Raw genomic sequence first — 19797 nt, forward strand, 5'->3', positions numbered from 1 at the left:
AATACTTTAAAAAAAATATATAGTCAACAGGAGTCAATGAGTGTTAAATAGTTTAATGACAAAACGTACACACTAAGATGAGGTTTGATCTGTTGTTAAGAGGTTGCCGTGGCGATGCTCGTTTCAACTGAATGAAAGCGCAGCTACCTAATACAATGGAAACTTAACAGTCAGCTCTTAAAAACGTGTTAAGGCATCAAAAAAAAGATCACAGCGTTAGCTTTAAACTTTAATAAGTTACGGAAAATGTGCACATTTGACAGTACGGTGCTGCCTCGCTACTTTCATTTCCCATTTTTTGAGAGAAGGAAGAGTTTCCAGAATAAAAGGCATAATAAAACAAGAATTCAGTTATATTTCTGCAATTCACGTTAAAATGATATGACTTTTGTTCCTTTGTTAACCTCCGACTTCAATGTCATACAATGACTTTGTCTTGGAAAAATACAACTTTATTCTCAATATATTGATTTGTAATTTATTCTATTAGTATTAAAACTTCCTAAAATGTGTAACTTTTTTAATTCCTATGATAGGCCCGCTCATGGTAGTTATTTTTAATTGCTGTTTGGATTATGAGGGGGCTCGTCGTCGTCCGATAGCTGAGTGTTCTTGTTCCGTGTTAGTTTCCGTGGTTCACGTGTTGGAATTTTTTTCCCCCTTTTTGGAAATATCTAATTACTGTACAAACAGTCTCTATTCAGTTTTTCCCAATAACGCGGCATACAAACAAGTGAACAGTATTTGAATGGAGTGTAAACATTTCCACAAAAAAAAAGTACATTCTTGTAAACCCACAAAAAAATGTTAGGATGAGCTTTGTTGTTACCCTACGTGATCATTCTTAGTACACCAATCAACAGGCTGCACTGTGTCTAGCCCCGCCCTTTTTTTCTGACGGTGCCAAATAGTGGTACAGAGCAGGATTTGAGTACCCCAAATGGAATGGAACTGTAATGCCGTTTCTATTGCTCTCTACCATTTTGAACCTGGAAATGGTGTCAAGTGTTAGCAAGCTAACTCCTACTTTGTACCCTGACATATCCCATGAGCAAGTCTCAGCAATATAAATACAGTCCGGAACATCTTCGAAAAGGTTAGCTTGTTTTTGTCGTTCCCTGAAGACGGTCAAATTGGCGACCCTCGACCCTCCGAGAGTTGGCTATGGTCTTTGTTTTCCGGGACCTCGTCCAGCATCTCCTGGATCAGGGCTGGCATGGAACCCGGGATTTCCATCTTCAAAGTGACCACTCGCTCGGCTCCTGAGCGAGGAGAAAACAACACGTTGCGCTTCTCAAATTTGTTGTAAGCAGATGTTTGTTGTCACCTTTAGCGCTGATGCTGCGCAGGTCTGTGATCTTCATGAGCGCCCTGGGAAAAAGGAGTTGCGCGCTGGGCCGACGTTTGCGCGAGTAGATTTTCAGCGCCTCCAGCAGAGGCTCCTGGAGCACCTCCACCTTGGACGGCTCCTTCAGGTCCTGCCGGTCTGCCCCACCCGAAGAAAAAAAAAAGAAAAAAAAGGGAGTAAAGGTTTCACTTTTGTCTGTGAGGTAAAATAGCAGTTGTTAGAAGGTTGAGAAATACTGTAACAGCTATGCTAATTTCTATTAGCGCGTCTATGGTGTTTCACAGTATATGTTAGCATTAAGCTAGCTGACTTTTGTATTTCTCTTTTCTTTGCTTTTGGCCTGTTTTCGCTTTGTTTGTTTTTTGACTAAACATAGCCATAGCTTAAAATCAATACATCAATTTATGAGAAAATTTAGAAAAAAAACATTGTTATGTCAATTTTGGAAAAGTTTCTTGTGTACAGTGCGATTTTTCCAAAAATAAATAAAAATCTTTGTTTAATGTTGTTTAAGTTTTTACTTAATTTTGACTTTTTCTTTTTCAAAATCAGTATTAACTAGTTTTTAGAGTGAGTTTTCCAGTATTTATTTATAAATGTTTAGTTTTCGCATTTTTTATTTTTTTGTAATACGAATTAAATAATTCAGTTGATACGTTCATAGTTAAGATAATTAGCTAAGAATAAAAGGAAAAGGACATTTTCACTGTAGTTATACTTTAATTTAGGGTCAGTTAGTGAACAAGCAATACCGTTTCGGTTAGTTACTGAATTTTAGGTCAGTTAGCAAAAATGTTTTTCCAATTCTTATTCTCGTTATTTTGTTCAATTTCGGTAACTTTAAATAAACCTAATTTGGCACAAATCGGTTTAAATTACTAGTTCTAAACATTTTTGGGGGAAGTACGGGGATGTCCATTATTTGCAAGTATTTTAATAGGCAATGCAAGGCAGCTTTATTTCTACACCGCATTTCATTGCATCAATGCACTTAACGCAATTAATAGTACAAAAGCATTTACCAAAAAAGAATGAAAGACAAAGTAAAGAAACGCAAAGTAATTTACTAAAACGACTACTGATAGTGTTAGACGAGGGTTGAATGTGTAGTATGGACATGAGCATGCGTTACCACCGGAGACCAGGCAGATGGCGCTGAGGAGTCCGCTCTCCGTGTCGTCCATCTGCAGAGGCAGCATCTGTCCGGCGAAGGTGAAAACCGGATCGGTGAGCGGCCCAAAGCCGGCGTTGTGGATCTGAGTTCGCGTCAGCGTCAGGCCGTCCGAGAAGGTCATGGTGTCCTTGTCCGGTGTGTAGCGAGCGCTGATCCTCAGAATCTCAACAGCCAGGAGACAACCAATGTCAAATTTAGCACAAAAACGGAAATGGATTCCAGAGAAATTGATTATTTTGTCCTCTGATTTATTTATTTATTTTTTTTACATGTTATACTATGGAAGAGGATTAGGGCCACTTTAAAGTGAGAATTGACACAATTGTCATGTCAATCTGAGATTAAAATCAGAAATCTGAGATTAAAGTCATAATTCTGTGATTAAAGTGAGAATTCTGAGAATAAAGTAAGAATTGTCACTTTAAAGTCAGAATTCTCACTTTAAAGTCAGAATTCTGAGATTAAAATCAGAAATCTGAGATTAAAGTCATAATTCTGTGATTAAAGTGAGAATTCTGAGAATAAAGTAAGAATTGTCCCTTCAGAATTCTGAGATTAAAATCAGAATTGTGACAATTCTGACTTTTAAGTGAGAATTCTGAGATTAAAGTCAGAATTCTGACTTTGAAGTGAGAATTCTGAGAATAAAGTGACAATCCTGCCAAACTTTTTTTCTCTCTCTTCACTGATCCTAATCCTCTTCCGTATTATACAGTAAATATAGCTCCTGCATATTCACGATTTGATGGCGCCAAAGCACATCAAAAGTATCAAGTGGTTTCTCACCAGCATGTCCAGACAGGCGGCCCTGAGCAGCGTGATCTGGTCGGCCATGTTGAGGCCGGTGAATCCGGGCACTCTCTTGGCAAACTCCACCACCTTGACGATGCACCTGGTGGCCAGCTCGCTGAATTTGTCCCACAGACCCAAGTCCAACTGGACCCTCTGCTCAGAACTGGACCTCTGCATGGGGACGAAGACATCAAGGTGGACAAGATTTCCTTTTTTTCCCCCACAATCAATATTTATATACTGTAACATGCCAATTTTTTTACAAAATACATCATACAAAGCGCACTCACTCCTCAATTTAATTGCAACATAGTTCCTGGGCACAAAGATGCCACAAGAGGGCGCCAAGCAACGCTTGCATTGTTTATTTGAATCACCGTCTGCCAACACTCACTGTGGTGTATTGCCCGAGTTGGCATAGGGGAGGGCAGGTGTCCCTGTGCGCCCTGCAGATCTTCTCCACGATGGCGTCCAGCTCGGCCGTCATTTCGTACGTGTCGCCGATGGCCAACTTTGGAACTTCTTCCTCTTTCTTAGCATTCTTCTGACTCGTTCTGTCGTTCCTCACCGCTGAAGCCAACAACATGTAAACATGTCAAATTTTAATTGTAATGTGAATGCCAAATTTTCATGGAACATTTATATTGTAATTTTAAACCCAAAAAATTTCACGTAAAGTTTGCTCATTTTCTCCCAAAAACGTATTAAAAACGTTCTATTTTAAATATTCCCATGGTCCCAAAAACATATTTATATGTTTGTTTGTTTTTTTAAATGTTTTTTTTATGCTAGAGCATATAGAAGGCTTTGATGCAGCCTCTGACCTGAAGAGGATGCTTAAAGCAACGGTAGTTATTACAAAAAACGGCCAGCAAGTGGCAGCAGAGTATAAGAGCTCAACCAGGGCCATGTTGCAAAAAACTCTTTTCCCTAATTTTTAAACAGATTTGTGAATAATGACGAAATTTAGCCACATTATAATGCTAATTGCTGCAAAATGGAAAAAGAAAGAAGTATAGTTTTTAATTTTTGATGCAAAATTTTAATGTTTATTGTAATTTTTTAATTGGAATTTTAAGGTTAAATTTACATGTACATTTTAAATTCTAATTGCCATTCTAATTCAACATTTTAGTAATTTTACTTCATTTATTTTAACAAAAAATGTATGATAATTTTATTACTAAAAGTTTATGTAAAAAGTTATTGACAATTTGAATTTTACTTTTTGATGCAAATTTTTAATGTTTATTGTAATTTTTTAATTTGAATTTCAATGTTAAATTTGCATGGATATTTTAAATTCTAATTGCCATTTAAATTTAACATTTTAGTAATTTTACCTAATTTATTTTAACAAGATAGCCAACGTAAGCAAAAAAAATAATTAAAAAATGAACAGGGACCAATTAGCTGGGAAAATAAATATTTCGTAATAAGTCAATATTACTAAATACTGTATTTAATCCTCAAACATGATTGTAAATCAGACATGTTTGCAACTCGCATTATTTTCAACTTCAAATGCATTCTTAATCCGCAAACATTTTGGTAACGCAAACATATAAAAGTCAAACACATTTGTAACTCAAACATACTTTTAACTAAAAACCTTTTTTCAGCCCTCAAAAAAGGTTTTTTTTTAACTCAAACACTTTTTCAACTCAAACATGTTTTTAAACTTGACACATGTTTGTAACTCAAACTCATTTGCATCTCAATTTTTTTTAAACTTCAAACAGTTCAAATGTTAGTAACTCAAACATGATTGAATTGTAAACATATTCGTAACTCAAGTTTGAACTCAAAACCTGAAAAACATATTTAACTCAAACATGATTGAATTTGAAATACATTTGTAACTCAAGCAAGTTTTACCTAAAACCTTTTTTCAGCCCTCAAAATAAGTTTTTAACTCAAACACGTTTTCAACTCAAACATGTTTTTAAACTTGACACATGTTTGTAACTCAAACTCATTTGCATCTCAATTTTTTTTAAACTTCAAACAGTTCAAATGTTAGTAACTCAAACATGATTGAATTTTAAACATATTTGTAACTCAAACAAATTACAACTCAAAAACTTTTGTGACTAAAACATGTTTTTAACTCTCAAACAATTTTCTAACTCAAACACATCTTTAACTCAATTAATATTTGAAACTTAAACACGTTTGTAACTCAAACATGTTTGTAATTCTCAAACAAGCTCAAACACTTCCTAAACCTCTTTAAAATATTTTTAACTCAAACATATTTGTACCTCACATTCATAACTCAAACACATTTACAAATCATAGTACTGTACTAACTAACCTGAAAAACTGTCCGACACGTTAGCATACCTGTTTGCTAACGTGTGCTAACATGTTTTGTCACCTGACACATTTGTAGCTCCAACACTTTTGTAACTCAAACGCCGAACATAATAATAATAATAATAATAGCGTTTGTAACGCAAAACCGCTTCCCCACGTTGTCCTACTGACTGGGGCACATGTGTTGGGATGCTATTACGCAACAGGCCACGCTGCCCCACTTCTTCTTCTTCTTTTGACGTGTGTAAAGAGTCCAATGTGAGGAGCTCATGTTACGTCCTTATTCCCTCTTCCTGTACGCGTGTGTGTGTGTGCGCATTACGTAGCAGCCGGGCTCCGCCATTGGCTAAACCGTGGCCACATGTCGCGGAGGCGGGCAGGCTGTGGTGCCGCTACATTACATAAGAGCGCCGTCACATGGTGCGTACACGCACACACATGCGCGCACCGGGCTATGTGGGTCACTAACACATGCGCTGACATTTTTTTGGGAACAGATGCTCAAATCAAAGGGAAAAAAAAAAAAAGGGCAGTCAACGCCAATGATTGAGATCAGTGCCAGTGCACGTCTGACGGGAGGGTTTTTTAATTGTTTTGTTTTTTGTTGTGTATTGAAGACATTTGGGTTTCAGATTAATAAAAAAAAAGAATATAATAAAAAAATGGTGAGAATTCCAGTTCCAATCTAGACATCTACCTTTTGTTTTTAGAAACGTTGGTCCGGGTAGCCACATAACATTTTAATAATAGTGATGCTAACGCTAATGCTAACGCTAATCATAAAAGTGCTTAGCACTTACATTGTTCGGACATTCCGACAGCCAAGCACTTGTTTAGCCTGCAGTACTGACACGCGTTCCTGGTCACCTTGGTGATGACACACTTCCTGTCTCGCTGACACGTGTACGACATTTTCTTCTGGACGCTGCGGCGGAAGAAACCCTGACCGAGGGAGGGAAACGTTGGATGGTTAAACGGCTAGCACGCTAACATCAACGCAGCATCTACAGTAACATAATAGTTGTCAAATTGAAATGACAAGAATTGTAGCTTTCACAAATCCACAACTTCGCTCGGGACATGTTTTTTTTTAAATCAACATATTATAATAACAAAACATAGTAAAAGAGAATGAAAAGAAATCGGCAGATTTTACAAAGTCTAATAACTGTACATAAAGCGTTACCCTGATGCCACAAAATGGATGAAGACTCGTACTACTTGTGTCGAAAGAAGCACCTCAACCCATTCCAACTTACTTCCTTGGTGCCAAGAAGCCACTAAATGGCGGCAAAGCACCTGTTTTGTCTAAATGAAGCTCCTCAACTCACTTAAATGTACTTCATTGGCACCAAGATGCTACAAAATGGTGGTCAAGCACTAGTGTTATTTCTTAGCACCAAAATGCCACAAAATTAGCAAAGCACTACTTTTGTCTAAACGATGCACCTCAACTCATTGTATTAGACTTCCTTGACACCAAAATGCTACGAGATGGTGACTAAGCGCTACTTTTGTCCAAATGGAGCCTCTCAACTCACTTCCGCATACTTTCTTTGGACCAAGAAGCCACAAAACAGCAGCAAAGCACTACTTTTGTCTAAATAAAGCACCTCATCTCACTTTACCAGACTTCCTTGGCAACAAGATGCCACAAAATGGTGGCAAACCACTACTTTTGTCTAAACGATGCACCTCAACTCATTGCAATGGACTTCCTTGACACCAAAATGCCACAAGATGGTGACTAAGAACTACTTTTGTCCAAATGGAGCCTCTCAACTCACTTCAGCGTACATTCTTGGCACCAAGAAGCAACATAACAGCAGCAAAGCACTACTTTGGTCTAAATGAAGCTCCTCAACTCACTTCAACACACTTTCTTGGCATCAAGATACCACAAAATGGCAGCAAAGCACTACTTTTGTCCAAATGGAGCTTCTCAACTCACTTCAACGTACTTTCTTGGCACCAAGAAGCCACAAAACAGCAGCAAAGCACTACTTTTGTCTAAATGAAGCTCACTTCAACAAACTTCCTTGGCAACAAGATGCCACAAGACGGTGACTAAGCACTACTTTTGTCTAAATGAAGCTTCTCAACTCACTTCAAAATACTTCCTGGCCACCAAGACACTACAAAAAAAATAGTAAGACACTACTTTAGTCTAAAGAAAGCCCTTCGACTCACTTCAAGGTACTTCCTTGGCACCAAGATGTCACAAAATGGCGTCAAAGGAGGATAGTTTGAGTACAATTTTTAGCCACCTCAGGAAAGTCATGGTCTGGCTGTGTCGCGTCGCGTCGCGTTACCTTGCAGCCCTCGCAGGCGCTGACTCCGTAGTGGTAGCCCGATGACTTGTCCTGGCAGATGAAGCACGGTTTGTAGGTGCGAGGTGGCGGAGGGCAGGTGCTTGATGCGTTCTCACAACTGGAAGAACTGCTGGGGCTTATCACGGCTGCAAAACAGTTTCAAATTCGGGAATCAAGCCTGAGTTATGGTTTCAAATTTGGGCTTTTAACCTGGGTTAGGGTTTGATCTAGCCTGGTTTTGAGTTTCAAGGGTTAGGGTTTGAAATAAAAGTTTTTAGTACGGCAGGCTGATTTGATTGGCCAATATTATCCATCTATCCATCATCATCTACTGCTTATCCGGGGTCGGGTCGTGGGGGTAGCAGCTTTAGCAGGAAAGCCCAGACTTTCCTCTCCCCAGCCACTTCAGCCAGCTCCTCCGACGGGATCCCAAGGTGTTCCCAGGCCAGCCGAGAGACGGAGTCTCTCCAGCGTGTCCTGGTTCGTCCCCGGGGCCTCCCGCCGGTGGGACATGCCCGGAAAACCTCCCCAGGGAGGCGTCCAGGAGGCATTCGAACCAGATGCCCGAGCCACCTCAACTGGTTCCTCTCAACGCGGAGGAGTAGCGGCTCGACACTGAGTCCCTCCCGGATGACCGAGCTTCTCACCCTCTTCTCTAAGGGAGAGCCCGGATACCCTGCCGTCAATATTAGCTCTTTTCAAATCGTAAAAAAATTTGCTGATTTTAGCTCTTCAGATTTTTTTACACATTAAAACATTATTTATTTATTTTTTTAAATCACCTGATTAATCGATTACCTGAATTTTATTTGGCCAAATATCGGAATCGTCATTAGCTTCAAAGAATCCATAGCGGTCGGGCCCAAATTTTAAACCTGGATTAAGATTTCATATTAGGGTTTGAGACCGGAGTTAGGGTTTACACCCTAGGGTATGGTTTCAAAACATGGTTAGGGATTCAAATTAGGATTAATGTTTCAAATATATGGAATTTCATATTAGGGTTCCAGACCTTGGTAGGGTTTCATAATTAGGGTTTTAAGACAAGGTTAGCATTTAACGGTAGGGTTACAAATTAGGGAAGCAAGGTTGAGTTATAGTGTGAATTTGTAATTTAAATTCGGAGTTAGGGTTTTAAATTAGGGCTTCAAGTGAGGGTTTCAAGCCAGGGTCAGGGTTTCAAACAAAAGGTGGTGTTTAGGTGTGTATTTAAAGCGAGACACAGGCAGTCAGCATACATCAGATTATTATTTTTCAACGGAACGTGCACACGTTGAGATCTTTCATTATATCATCTTATCATCATATAAACCGTACCGTCGGTACCATAATAATACGCGTACACTCCGCTGAGCTGCGCGGTGCACTCACACTGCCAGCGTCCGGGGAAGAGCTCCGGGAGGTCGGCCGCACTGCAACGCTGCCCCCGGCGGTGCTCCGAGTGGAGCTCCCGGCGGTGTAGCCGAGTGAAGTCCGGGCTGCCGGCCGTCACCTTCACCGCGCACGGGTTCGTCGGCTCCGCGCTGCCGAAAACCGCCAAGTCCATGTAGTCGAACATCTTTCTTCTTATTATTATTATTACTGCAGCTCTTGTTGATGTCAGCGCGCCATGTTGCTCAAGTGGAAGAGTTTATTTCGGACCGAACCAAAAAAGTTGGACGGGTCCACTTGAGGAATACAAACAGAAGACGGAGAAAAAGAACGAGACGAAGGAGTCGGCTCGCACTCGGCCTGAACTCTGCATGAACCGCCTCCGCGCTTTGACCTTCAAATGACCCACTGTGATGTCATAACACATTCTGTGAACAGCTTTTGGATCCCTTTTCTTTCATTCCTTTTTTTGTGCTTTGTTTTTTAAAAATAAGATTAAGCAACTACTACAAAGCAGGACACATTCAACACTAATATTACCAAGAAAGGAAATAATGTTTTAAAAATAATATCGACCTGTCATGTAACAAAATTTTTGAAGCAATATTTTTTCGGAATAAAATGACTTTATTCTCTATAAAAAAAAAAAAAAATATATATATATATATATATATATATATATATATATACATATATATATATATATATATATATATATATATACATATATATATATATATATATATATATATATATATATGTATATATGTATATATGTGTATATATATATGTATATGTCTGTGTGTATATATATATATATATATATATATATACACACACATATATATACATATATATATACACATATATACATATATATATATATACACATATATATATATATATATATATGCTATGGCAATTGTTTTGATATTTTCAGAGGTTGAAGGTGACATGAGTAGAGAATTGCATGTGAATTTTGGAGACGATTCATAGCATGTCATTAAGTAACATTTAACTTTTGTACATTTACAGTTACAATTAAAATCATCAAATATATATATATATATATATAATATATATATATATATATAACTTTTTCTAAAAGAAAGAAAATACAATATTATTTCAATATTATGCTTTTATTTGTAAAATTTACATTTTCTAAAAACGTTTTAAAAATCTTATTGTAAGCTAGCATTTCTTTTTAAAGCTCCTGAGCACGTCACTTTGTTGCTCACCTTGATTTTGGACCTCATGAAAGCATAACTTTCCCAATGCGCCATGGGAATAATTCTTCAATCCGTCATTGTTATGTATTAAACAAAATAAAAGAAAGCTATCTTTTCAAAGGCTATCTGAGTGACGGAAAGCATGTGGCCCTTTTATACAATCAGCTGCAGGCCTCCTTTGTCTTCATTACACGATGTCTCCTCTTCCTCACAACATGACTTTAACATAGACATATTTGGGCTCGTGATGAGTCCTAATTCAATCTGCCGCAACATAAATAAAGTGGCTCATCTTTAAGATGGGGGAGGAATGTGTTCTACTTCCATATAAAGTCAGTCTTCACAATTTAGCATTGCTTATATGTTCTTTGACTTTATAGCAATTGCACAAAATCTCAAGGACTGAAAATTGACAAATATATTTGTATAAGGTTGTTTCAATCCAAAATGGTAGACTTCCTTTGCGTGTTAGGGCATAGCTTCTTGAGACTTTTTCGTGCGTCTACTCATGATAGACATGTCTACCAAATTTCATGTTGCTAAGTGAAAGTGGTGTTGGGGGCTGAATTTTCCAGTAATGGTGGTGAAACTCCTCATTGGTGCTGGTGACGCTTCCAGCTAAGGAGGCTAATTACACTATCGTGTATATCACCCCATTGTGTGTGCGTGTGTGTGTGTATGTGTGTGTGTTAGGTCATCCAGAGGACATGTGTGTGAAACATTCCTACGGCTCTTCCCTTCCATAACATTCCATCCCACCAAAAGACAAAAGCCACATCCCAAACATTCCTCCAAAGTCCACCTTGACTTTTACGCTTGTTTTCTCTCTGTTGTGACAAATTAAGCACAACAATCGTCAACACATTGTTGTTATGATTGATTATTTGAATGACTATTCTCTGAGAAACAGCCAAAAACAAGCGTTGTTATTTTAGACGGTAATTTTATGAAGATTACGGAGGTGCTCTTTAAAGGTTCATAAGATAAGATAAAATTAGATTTGTCTTGTTGGAAAGATTTACTTTGCCATCTTAAAGGTCAATTATGTTAATTCTACATGAGATAGATTTGATGCCATCGTAAATGGGCATTAGGGGCACACTGAAAAGAATGACATTTACTAGATTGTAAACTGTCTTTAACAAAATCATATTTATCTGAAAAGATTAGTTTTTCTAAAAATTAAGTTGTACTTTGTGATGACAAAAAACAATGTTTTTTTTCTACCAAAAGACAATACCCCCCCCCCCCCCCCAGTTTTTTTTTAGCTACTGCACTAGGGGGAAAAAAGCCTTGCATTCTGAGAATTATTTTTTTTTCCAAATGATGTAGTCTTTGTAGGAATATGCCATATTTTTGATAATTGGGTTGTTAGAAAAAAGTCTTCCAAGAATTTGTTAATTATTTTGAGAATATAGACTTATGTTGTGCATTTATGTAATTACAGAACATTTTAATAAGAATAAAGTAGCTTTTGTTTTTTTAGAGAGAAAAAAAGGTACGTTTTGAGAGCAACTATTTTTTAAAGCCAATTTGGACAATAAAGCCAATTTGAGAAAATATGTATTTCCCTAGTTTTTTGTTTATTTATAAAAAAAAAATCATATTTTTCAAGACATTATTTCTAGAACAAAAGTACTGTATATATATTATTAAAGGTAGAATTAAAATGTGGTCAAAGCGCATCATCTGTGGGCTTCGCATGTATCCTAAGAATAAAAACATACACATACTGTTCATTTTCTTCTCCCATATTTATTCATTTATACTATACATATTTGGCTATGTCCAAGAGATATTTATATATATATTTATGTATAGATATTTACAATTGACAGTGTTGCCAAGTACAAGAAACAAAAAAATGGACGACACTTTTTTTTTTCAATGTTCAGTGCCGTGCAGAAAGCACATTTGATTGAAAAACAAGAAAATCATACAAAGAAAAATGGAAAAACATGACGTTTGGGCCTCGACCTGGCGCCACCTGGCACAGGTGAACTCAGGCCAACTTGTGTGAATGTTCCGGAAACCTTCAGGCGATGCGATTAAGCGGGCGAGGCGGCTTGAAAAAACAAAGTAACGCGACAAAAAAAAAAATAGTACAACAACAAGAACACTAGTACTAAACACGCACACGGTCGGCGGAGAGGAGGAGGAAGTGGCCACGAGCACGTTTAGCCATGCAATAGCTATTAGCAATAGCAGCACATTGGTCACATTAGCTTTTTGTCGCTATCAACATGCATCGTTTGAAACGGCTTGCAAAAGGAATCAAAGAAAATACAAAAATGAGCATCATTTGCATATAGCCGGTCAAGTTTTCAAGTGCCTCCGTGTTGGTTTGCAACATTCCTCTCCACAAATACAGTACAACTTCTCCTCGTCTTTTGAGTCCATAAGGATTGGGGGCCCGTGCGTCCCGTCAAGGGTGCACCTTGAAGGAGAGCAGCTCCTCCGAGTGCATGTTGTTGAGGGATCGCAGCTCGGGCAGCTTGAGCAGCAGTTTGGTGAAAGTGGTGGCCGCCTCGTCGCCGTGGTTCTGCATCAGCAGCTGGCGCAGGGCCCGGATCAGCTTGTCTTGCAGGGCCTCCACTGCCGTCAGGTCCTGCAGACCTGATCGGTCTGCACACATGCCAGGAAGAGGAAAAAAAGATATATATTATTTTTCATCAAAATGGGACTTTTGCTATGTAAAATAAACTTTTTTTTCTGTATTTGTAATGTGGCAAAGTTTTTCATCTTTATTTTTTTCTTTTTCTAAAAACAAATCCCAACTTAATTTTCCCAATGTTGTGACTTTACGGAAAAACAACATTATATTACAACAACAAAAATCGGTCATATTGTGAGTTAGGGCTGTGCATTTAATCGAAATTCAATTACAATTTCAATTATTACACTCCACAATTACAAAAGCATCATAACCGTAAACAAAAATAAAAGATTATTAATAATAATAATTTTGAGTTGTTTAAATTTATATATATTTTAATATACAATATAATATATTTATATTTTAAAATGACTAATTTAATAAATCTTGTTTGGTCCAAAAGGAACTTGCATAATTGTAGTGTTTCAAATTTTTATTTTTATTTGTCTCAATATTTTTTACATGCGTAAACATTTTCTTACAACAATTGTCCTAATCGTGATTTCAATTATTAGCAAATTAATTGTGATTAATATTTTTTTTCCCATAATCGAGCAGCTCTATTATGAGTCCCCCCCCACACCAATTTCCTTAAAATTACTCAAAAATTTTACAATACTTTTAACAGTCATATTAACAAAACTAAAAAAACTAAAAAATATACTGTGGCTGTACTGTTGTAAACAAAAAGACTGCCATAATTAAAAAAAATCACAAAATGTAAATATTGCTAATTTACCCTATGAAAATGTAACTATTGTTGGATTACTACAAAAAAAAGTCAATTTGTCATATTTTCTTTTCTTTAAAACATGACTATCCTTGATGTACTTTCATAGATGTAATATAACAATGGCTTGAAAAATATATTCTTCTGCTTAACTTTTGGTAATATGACCATTATTGCTTTCTAAAATAATGTGTCTTGAGTGCGTCCTTGTTGTTTTTACCGGCAGAGACGAGGACGACGGCGGTGAAGAGGCTCATCTCGTCGCGGTCGAGTCTGAGGGCGGTGAGCTTCTCGCTGAAGTCGCACATGGACGCCAGCAGTTCTCCGGCCCCGAGCGCCCGCAGCGTGTCCAGGCTGTAATGTTTGCCGCTCAGGAAGGTCACCGTGCGTTCCGCCATGTTGAAGAGCGACGCGAAGCGCACCATCAACACCTGAGGCGGCAAAAGCGAAGAGTGACTCGGGCTGCCGTGCGGACATTTTTCATGATGATGTCATCGCGTGGACGTACCTCGAAGGTCCCGGCCTTGAGCAGCCCCACTTGGTCGTGCTCCGGGAGGTCTTTGAAACCCGGGATCCTCTTGGCAAATTCCACCACCTCGCGTACGGCGGGGGTGAAACTCATGGAGAATTCCTCCCAGATCTCCTGGCTGGGCTTGTTGGGGTCAACGTACGGGGATGTGTTCATGGGACACACCTGGCAAGGAGGAACATTGTCGTTAACAACTGTGTGATGCAACATGCAGAGAAAAGTGGAAGGAGGAGATCCATATGTTTGTTGATTTTGTTTTTGTTTTTTTTAAATGGTGAAAATGTGTCAAGTTGAGCCTAACAAAGATGAAAAATGAAAATTGGCTCAAAAATGACAATAAAAGTATATTTAATAATAAAAAGAGTGCTCTCATGACAGTGAACTCACCAGGTGAGCTCTGCCGTTGGCGTAGGCCCGCTGCTGCTGCTGTGTATCCATCGGACAGGTGGGGGCGCTGCTGAGCTGCTGTTGCTGTGGCTGCGAGTGCTGGTTAAAGTGCGCATACATGTTCGGAGCGTCCCGGTATCCCGGCATGGCCATGTCATTATCATCACTGCTGTTGTTCCAGCAGTTCCAGCTCTGCCGCATGGCCGCCACGCGGACGTCGGCGCCGCTTTCCGCCGACGACTGCGAGGTGGTCATCGCCGTCTGCCTGACGACGGCGACGTCGTCCTCGCCGCTGTCGGAGCCGCAGGACGAGGACGAGCTGGAGTTGGTGTCCATGGAGACCACCGACTCGGCGTCCTGCAGGGGGCACTGCGGAGACGAGGGGTTGGAGCAGGACGGCGACTCCGAGGAGGAGGAAGACGACGATGACGAGGAGGACGAGGAGGAGGAGGAGGATGATGATGATGATGAAGGCGAGGGGCTGGTGTCGTTGGGCAGCGGCGGGCTCTGGTGGCCGTGCAGCATACTGTGCAGCTGGCTGTTGTTGCTCATCATGTTGTTCATGGCGTTCTGCATCTCCAGGAGCATTCGCTGCTTCTCGCGCTTGGGGATGCGCCCGAATCGCACAGCTGAGGATGCACAGTGATGATAATATAAATTCTGTGTTTTCTTTTATAGAATAAACACATTAATGCATATCTGATTCTTACATGAAATAAAAATAGATTTGTTATATTCTATCTTCATTTTGGTTAAAAATATTTTTTAATTATTTATCCATGTTGTATAAAAACATTTTATGAAAATATTCAGTTTCTATTTGTCACCTTATTGTAAAAATGTATCTTCAATTATTTGGAACATTTTTTTTTGACTTTGGCTCCACCTAGAGGCCAAGCTATATTACTACAGTGGTCCCCTACCTATTGACTGATATTTTTTGGGAACCTTCTCTCTATTATTCACTGACTAACTCGCCAACTGACTTTTTGTTTTTGTATAAAATGGAATAGCAGTGTCTGCAACTGACCATCTCGGGACATCCCAACGGCCAAGCACTTCTTGAAGCGACACTGCTGGCATCGGTTCCTGTTGATCCTCATGATGGTGCAGTTCTCCATCTTGAGACACTTTTTGTACTGAATGTTCTGCTGGATGCTCCTGCGGAAGAAGCCCTGCGCAAAACACACGGCCACGCAAGGTCACGTTTGACATCAACATTTTGACGGCATCAATTATTCCTTTTTGATTTTTTGTGAGTCTCACCTTGCAGCCTTCGCACGCGTGGACGCCGTAATGGAAGCCTGAGGCGACATCTCCACACACTTTACACAGCAGCACCATGCCGTTGATTTCTACAACAAACAAACAAGAGTTTTAGTACAAAGCCACAGGACATTATTAATGACGACATTCACACGGACTTGACGTACTGGTAATGCTGCTCTTGGCGGAGGTGGACGAGCGTCCTGCCTTCTCCACGCCGTTTCCCCCTCTGGGTCCGCTCTTGCTAGGCGGCGCTATATCCACCACCATGCCCACCGCCCTGCTGGGCAGCAACGGGCGAGAAGAGGTGGGCGACGTGGACAGGAAGCCGCCACCCACTCCGCCGCCGGGGCTGGTGCCCATGCAGGACTCCGGGCTGGAGGCGGCGCCCGACGAGATGTAGGCGATGACTCCGCCTGAGGAGACGACGTGGGAGGGTTAGCCAAGGGTGGCAAACATATGGAACAGATTGGATCACATGGATGGTGGGTGTTGATGACTGGGTATTTGGTGGTGCTTTACAGTGTGAGCGTGACCTGCTTTATCACCTCCAATCTGCTGGTTGGATAACAAGTGTTACGTAAGAGGCCATGTGCATGTATGCATGTGAATGCATTGCATGGGAACTGACTGTATGATCAGAGCAGGTTGCTAAAAGCAGTGGAGCAAGACAGTCGCCAAAGATGCCGGAAAGCACACACAACACCTAACCCACAATAAGTTTGGCAACTGATAACACCAAATACATTTTTCTAGGACATGCTTTTTTGGACGGGAATTTTTAACCTTTTTCACACCCATTTCAGGGCTAAAAATTTGGGGGGGAATTTGATATAAAGCATAATTCGAAGAACAATTTTACTACCTTTTGTGCAATGGCAATTTTTTTTGGGGGGGGGGGGTGAACTTTAACCTGAAATTTTGAGTGTCATTATTCAGGAAAAGTTTCATTCTAAATACCAGTTTATGACAAACTATTGTATTCTTTTTCTGTATTTTTGCGGAGAATTGAATGAATGAATGAAAACTTAAAAATAACCATGAGTCATTTTACAACGTGCTTTTTAAATGACAGACAGTTGTACACGTGGAAAATGTTCTGCGATTTTTTTTTTCCCATTGTTGTTGGAGGACACTTAAGTTGATTACCTAACGCGCACCGTGACTGCCGTGTTTCTGGCCCCACGCACACGTGTCGCGCGCGTCCCAGCCGTGTGTGGCCGCCAAGCCGCCGACAATGTGGGTCATCCGAACTCACGTGTACCTCACACTGATGTCCACTGTTGGATTATGCAATGCGCCACGTCACAGGCTCGCCGGCAGCCAATAGGAGTGCGGGACGGCCGGGATGAGTATACACTACGCCACGCCTATCGAGCAGGCAGCAGCCAATCAGAAGTCGCTTGGAGAAAAGCGTGTACACAGAGGCACATGGCTAGGCTGTCGTGTCCATGTGAGCCCGGCCGAGGAAGTGGAACACTGTTGTCAACTGGAAAGTGAATTGAAGCAACACACTCCCATACCCATATTTTGACATCAAAACGCGGATACATTAGACTTTTATCACCACGCAACCACCGACGAAACACATGTGAAGCATTTAAAAGCCACTTTTTAAACATCACGGCTTTAAAAAGACGTTTTTAGGTCGAGGGGAGTGGATTGTTGTGTTAACTGTGAGTGAATGAAACGAGGGTACACTGACACTCCTAACCCATTTTTAAACACAAAAACGCAGATATAATCCACTTTTCAAACCTTATAACCCCAGGTGGGAAACATATTCAACTTTTGACGCTCTCTTTTAAACGCCAATGCTTTAAAAACATTTTTTTTCGGTCGAGTAAGTGGAACAGGGTGGTTGTGTCAGTTCTAACGCCGATTTTAACGCGGATCAACTCGACTTTTAGCAGCGTACAACGCCCGGAGAAACACATTTGAAACAATTTAAGCTTTATTCTCAACGCCATTGCGTTAAAAACGATTTTTCAGGTTCGAGCTGTCCTGACAGTCGCAATGATCATCGCACAAAACACAATAAAACAATACTTATTCGACTAAGGTGACGAAAGTGAGACTTATCACGAACAATTGACTCACAATTTTTAACATTTATATGACATTTTTCAGTCAAGTTGTCGGCTACTTACCAGGTTTAGCTGGTCCGACGTCCTCGGGCATGACGACAGCGAAGAAAAAAAGCGACAATCAACTACAAAAAAACAGTAAGTTGAGGCAAAAATGGTGACCGAAGCAGAGGGAAGAAAAGACCGTGACAGGAGTCTGCTTTAAAGGGTCATGAATGCTCCCCAGGTCCGCTCTGGTGACTCACGCCTTGTGTATGAGAGGTAGGGAGAGCTTGAGGGAGGATTGGAAAAACAAAATGAGAGCAAGCCCGCCCCCCTCTTCCTCCCTGGCTTGTCGTGCGACAAGAACTGAATGTTCCACCGTCCGCCGCTCATGGGCTGACCCCTCCGCCATGTGACCGAGCTCCAACCCCCTCCCCCCGGCCACGCCTCTCCGGCCAGCCCCACTGCAGCCACTTTAACCCAGTGACACACTTTCGGGGCACCGGGCGTGGGCGGAGCTTGGTCGACGAAAGTGACGTAACGGGCGCAATCCAGGCGGCATACGCGGCGGTCACGTTGCAGCCACAGAATGCTGCGTGACGCGGCGCGGAGCAGCAGCAACAGCCTCACCCAACCTCGTTTTACTTCTCATATTCGCACTTGTATGAACATGAAATGACACAAAACGCTAAACAAAAGTATGTAATAGAAGGAGTTAGCTGATTGGAAGTCATTTATTTCAACCAAACTGAAATAGCATAAATGACAAAACATTTTTTAACAACAACATTTTTGCCAAACCACAGTAGAACAACACGTTGACTGGTACTTATATTTAAAAGCAAATCAGAGGCATTATGTAGTGCTAAATAATTATAATAAAATGCCATCTTCAAGATGGATTGTTTGTAGGAAGAAGCACATAAAGTGGATATAAAAAGTCTACACACCCCTTTCAGATGCTAGTTTTTGTGACCTAAAAAAACACGATTATAATAATTTCACATCTCATATGAATTATACCGGTAGGTACAACTTAATTTAAAACAAAAACATAAATGACTACAATGTGCTTGCGCAAGTGTGCACACCCTCTTAAAACAGTATGAGGCTATGTTCAGAATCAACCTGTCAAATAAGAGTCTGTTCCCACATGCCGCCTTTTAAAATGGCCTTAATTAACCCAAAATAAAGTTCAGCTGTTCTAATGGGCTCCCTGATTTTTTTTTTTGCGTTCTAGTAGGTTTTGTGCTAAAACTAACTGACCCCCCCTCTACCTTAACTAAGACCCTAGTGGTAGCTGGTGAAAAACAACCCCAAAGCATGATGTTGCCACCATGCTTCACTTACTCAGTGTTGTGTACTGTTTTCACCAACCCTGGTTTCATTGGACCAAAAAATTTTTTTTTCCAAATGTGTTTGGGAGATTTCAAGCGTGTTTTTTTTTGTCTCATCACCACAATGGATTTGAAATGAAACGAACAAGATAAGCTTTGACTGAAGACTTACAGCTTTAACTTGAGGGTATTTACATCCATCAAACGTGACTGCTGACAAAAGCAGTAGACGAATGCTTAAGTGTTGCGGGCTTCGCAACTCAATCACCCGAAGC

At 40.2% G+C, this 19797-nt stretch overlaps 2 protein-coding genes across 4 annotated transcripts; both read right to left on the bottom strand.

The window, feature by feature from the left end:
- Nucleotides 1-37: 37 nt before the first annotated feature.
- Nucleotides 38-10707, bottom strand: LOC144057506 (retinoic acid receptor beta-like). 3 transcript variants are annotated; one of them, XM_077575159.1, is made up of 8 exons: nucleotides 10558-10707; nucleotides 7946-8091; nucleotides 6434-6575; nucleotides 3709-3884; nucleotides 3309-3485; nucleotides 2481-2685; nucleotides 1328-1486; nucleotides 38-1262 (listed from the first exon to the last, which is right to left on the bottom strand). In XM_077575159.1, exons 3-8 carry the CDS (start codon nucleotides 6543-6545, stop codon nucleotides 1129-1131), a joined length of 963 nt encoding a protein of 320 aa, XP_077431285.1. In that variant the 5' UTR covers nucleotides 6546-6575; nucleotides 7946-8091; nucleotides 10558-10707; the 3' UTR covers nucleotides 38-1128. The 3 variants fall into 3 exon arrangements, with proteins under 3 accessions (XP_077431285.1, XP_077431284.1, XP_077431283.1); XM_077575158.1 differs by lacking the exon at nucleotides 10558-10707 and adding an exon at nucleotides 9317-9691 and having other exon boundaries at nucleotides 2484-2685; XM_077575157.1 differs by lacking the exon at nucleotides 10558-10707 and adding an exon at nucleotides 9317-9691.
- Nucleotides 10708-12283: 1576 nt separating this feature from the next.
- nr1d2a (nuclear receptor subfamily 1, group D, member 2a) lies at nucleotides 12284-18571 on the bottom strand. The gene is made up of 8 exons (XM_077575156.1): nucleotides 18267-18571; nucleotides 16284-16532; nucleotides 16117-16205; nucleotides 15881-16025; nucleotides 14851-15479; nucleotides 14443-14628; nucleotides 14155-14365; nucleotides 12284-13173 (listed from the first exon to the last, which is right to left on the bottom strand). Exons 1-8 carry the CDS (start codon nucleotides 18295-18297, stop codon nucleotides 12974-12976), a joined length of 1740 nt encoding a protein of 579 aa, XP_077431282.1. The 5' UTR covers nucleotides 18298-18571; the 3' UTR covers nucleotides 12284-12973.
- Nucleotides 18572-19797: the final 1226 nt, after the last annotated feature.

This window comes from Vanacampus margaritifer, chromosome 9 (assembly GCF_051991255.1).
Source record: "Vanacampus margaritifer isolate UIUO_Vmar chromosome 9, RoL_Vmar_1.0, whole genome shotgun sequence".
Lineage (NCBI taxonomy): Eukaryota > Metazoa > Chordata > Actinopteri > Syngnathiformes > Syngnathidae > Vanacampus > Vanacampus margaritifer.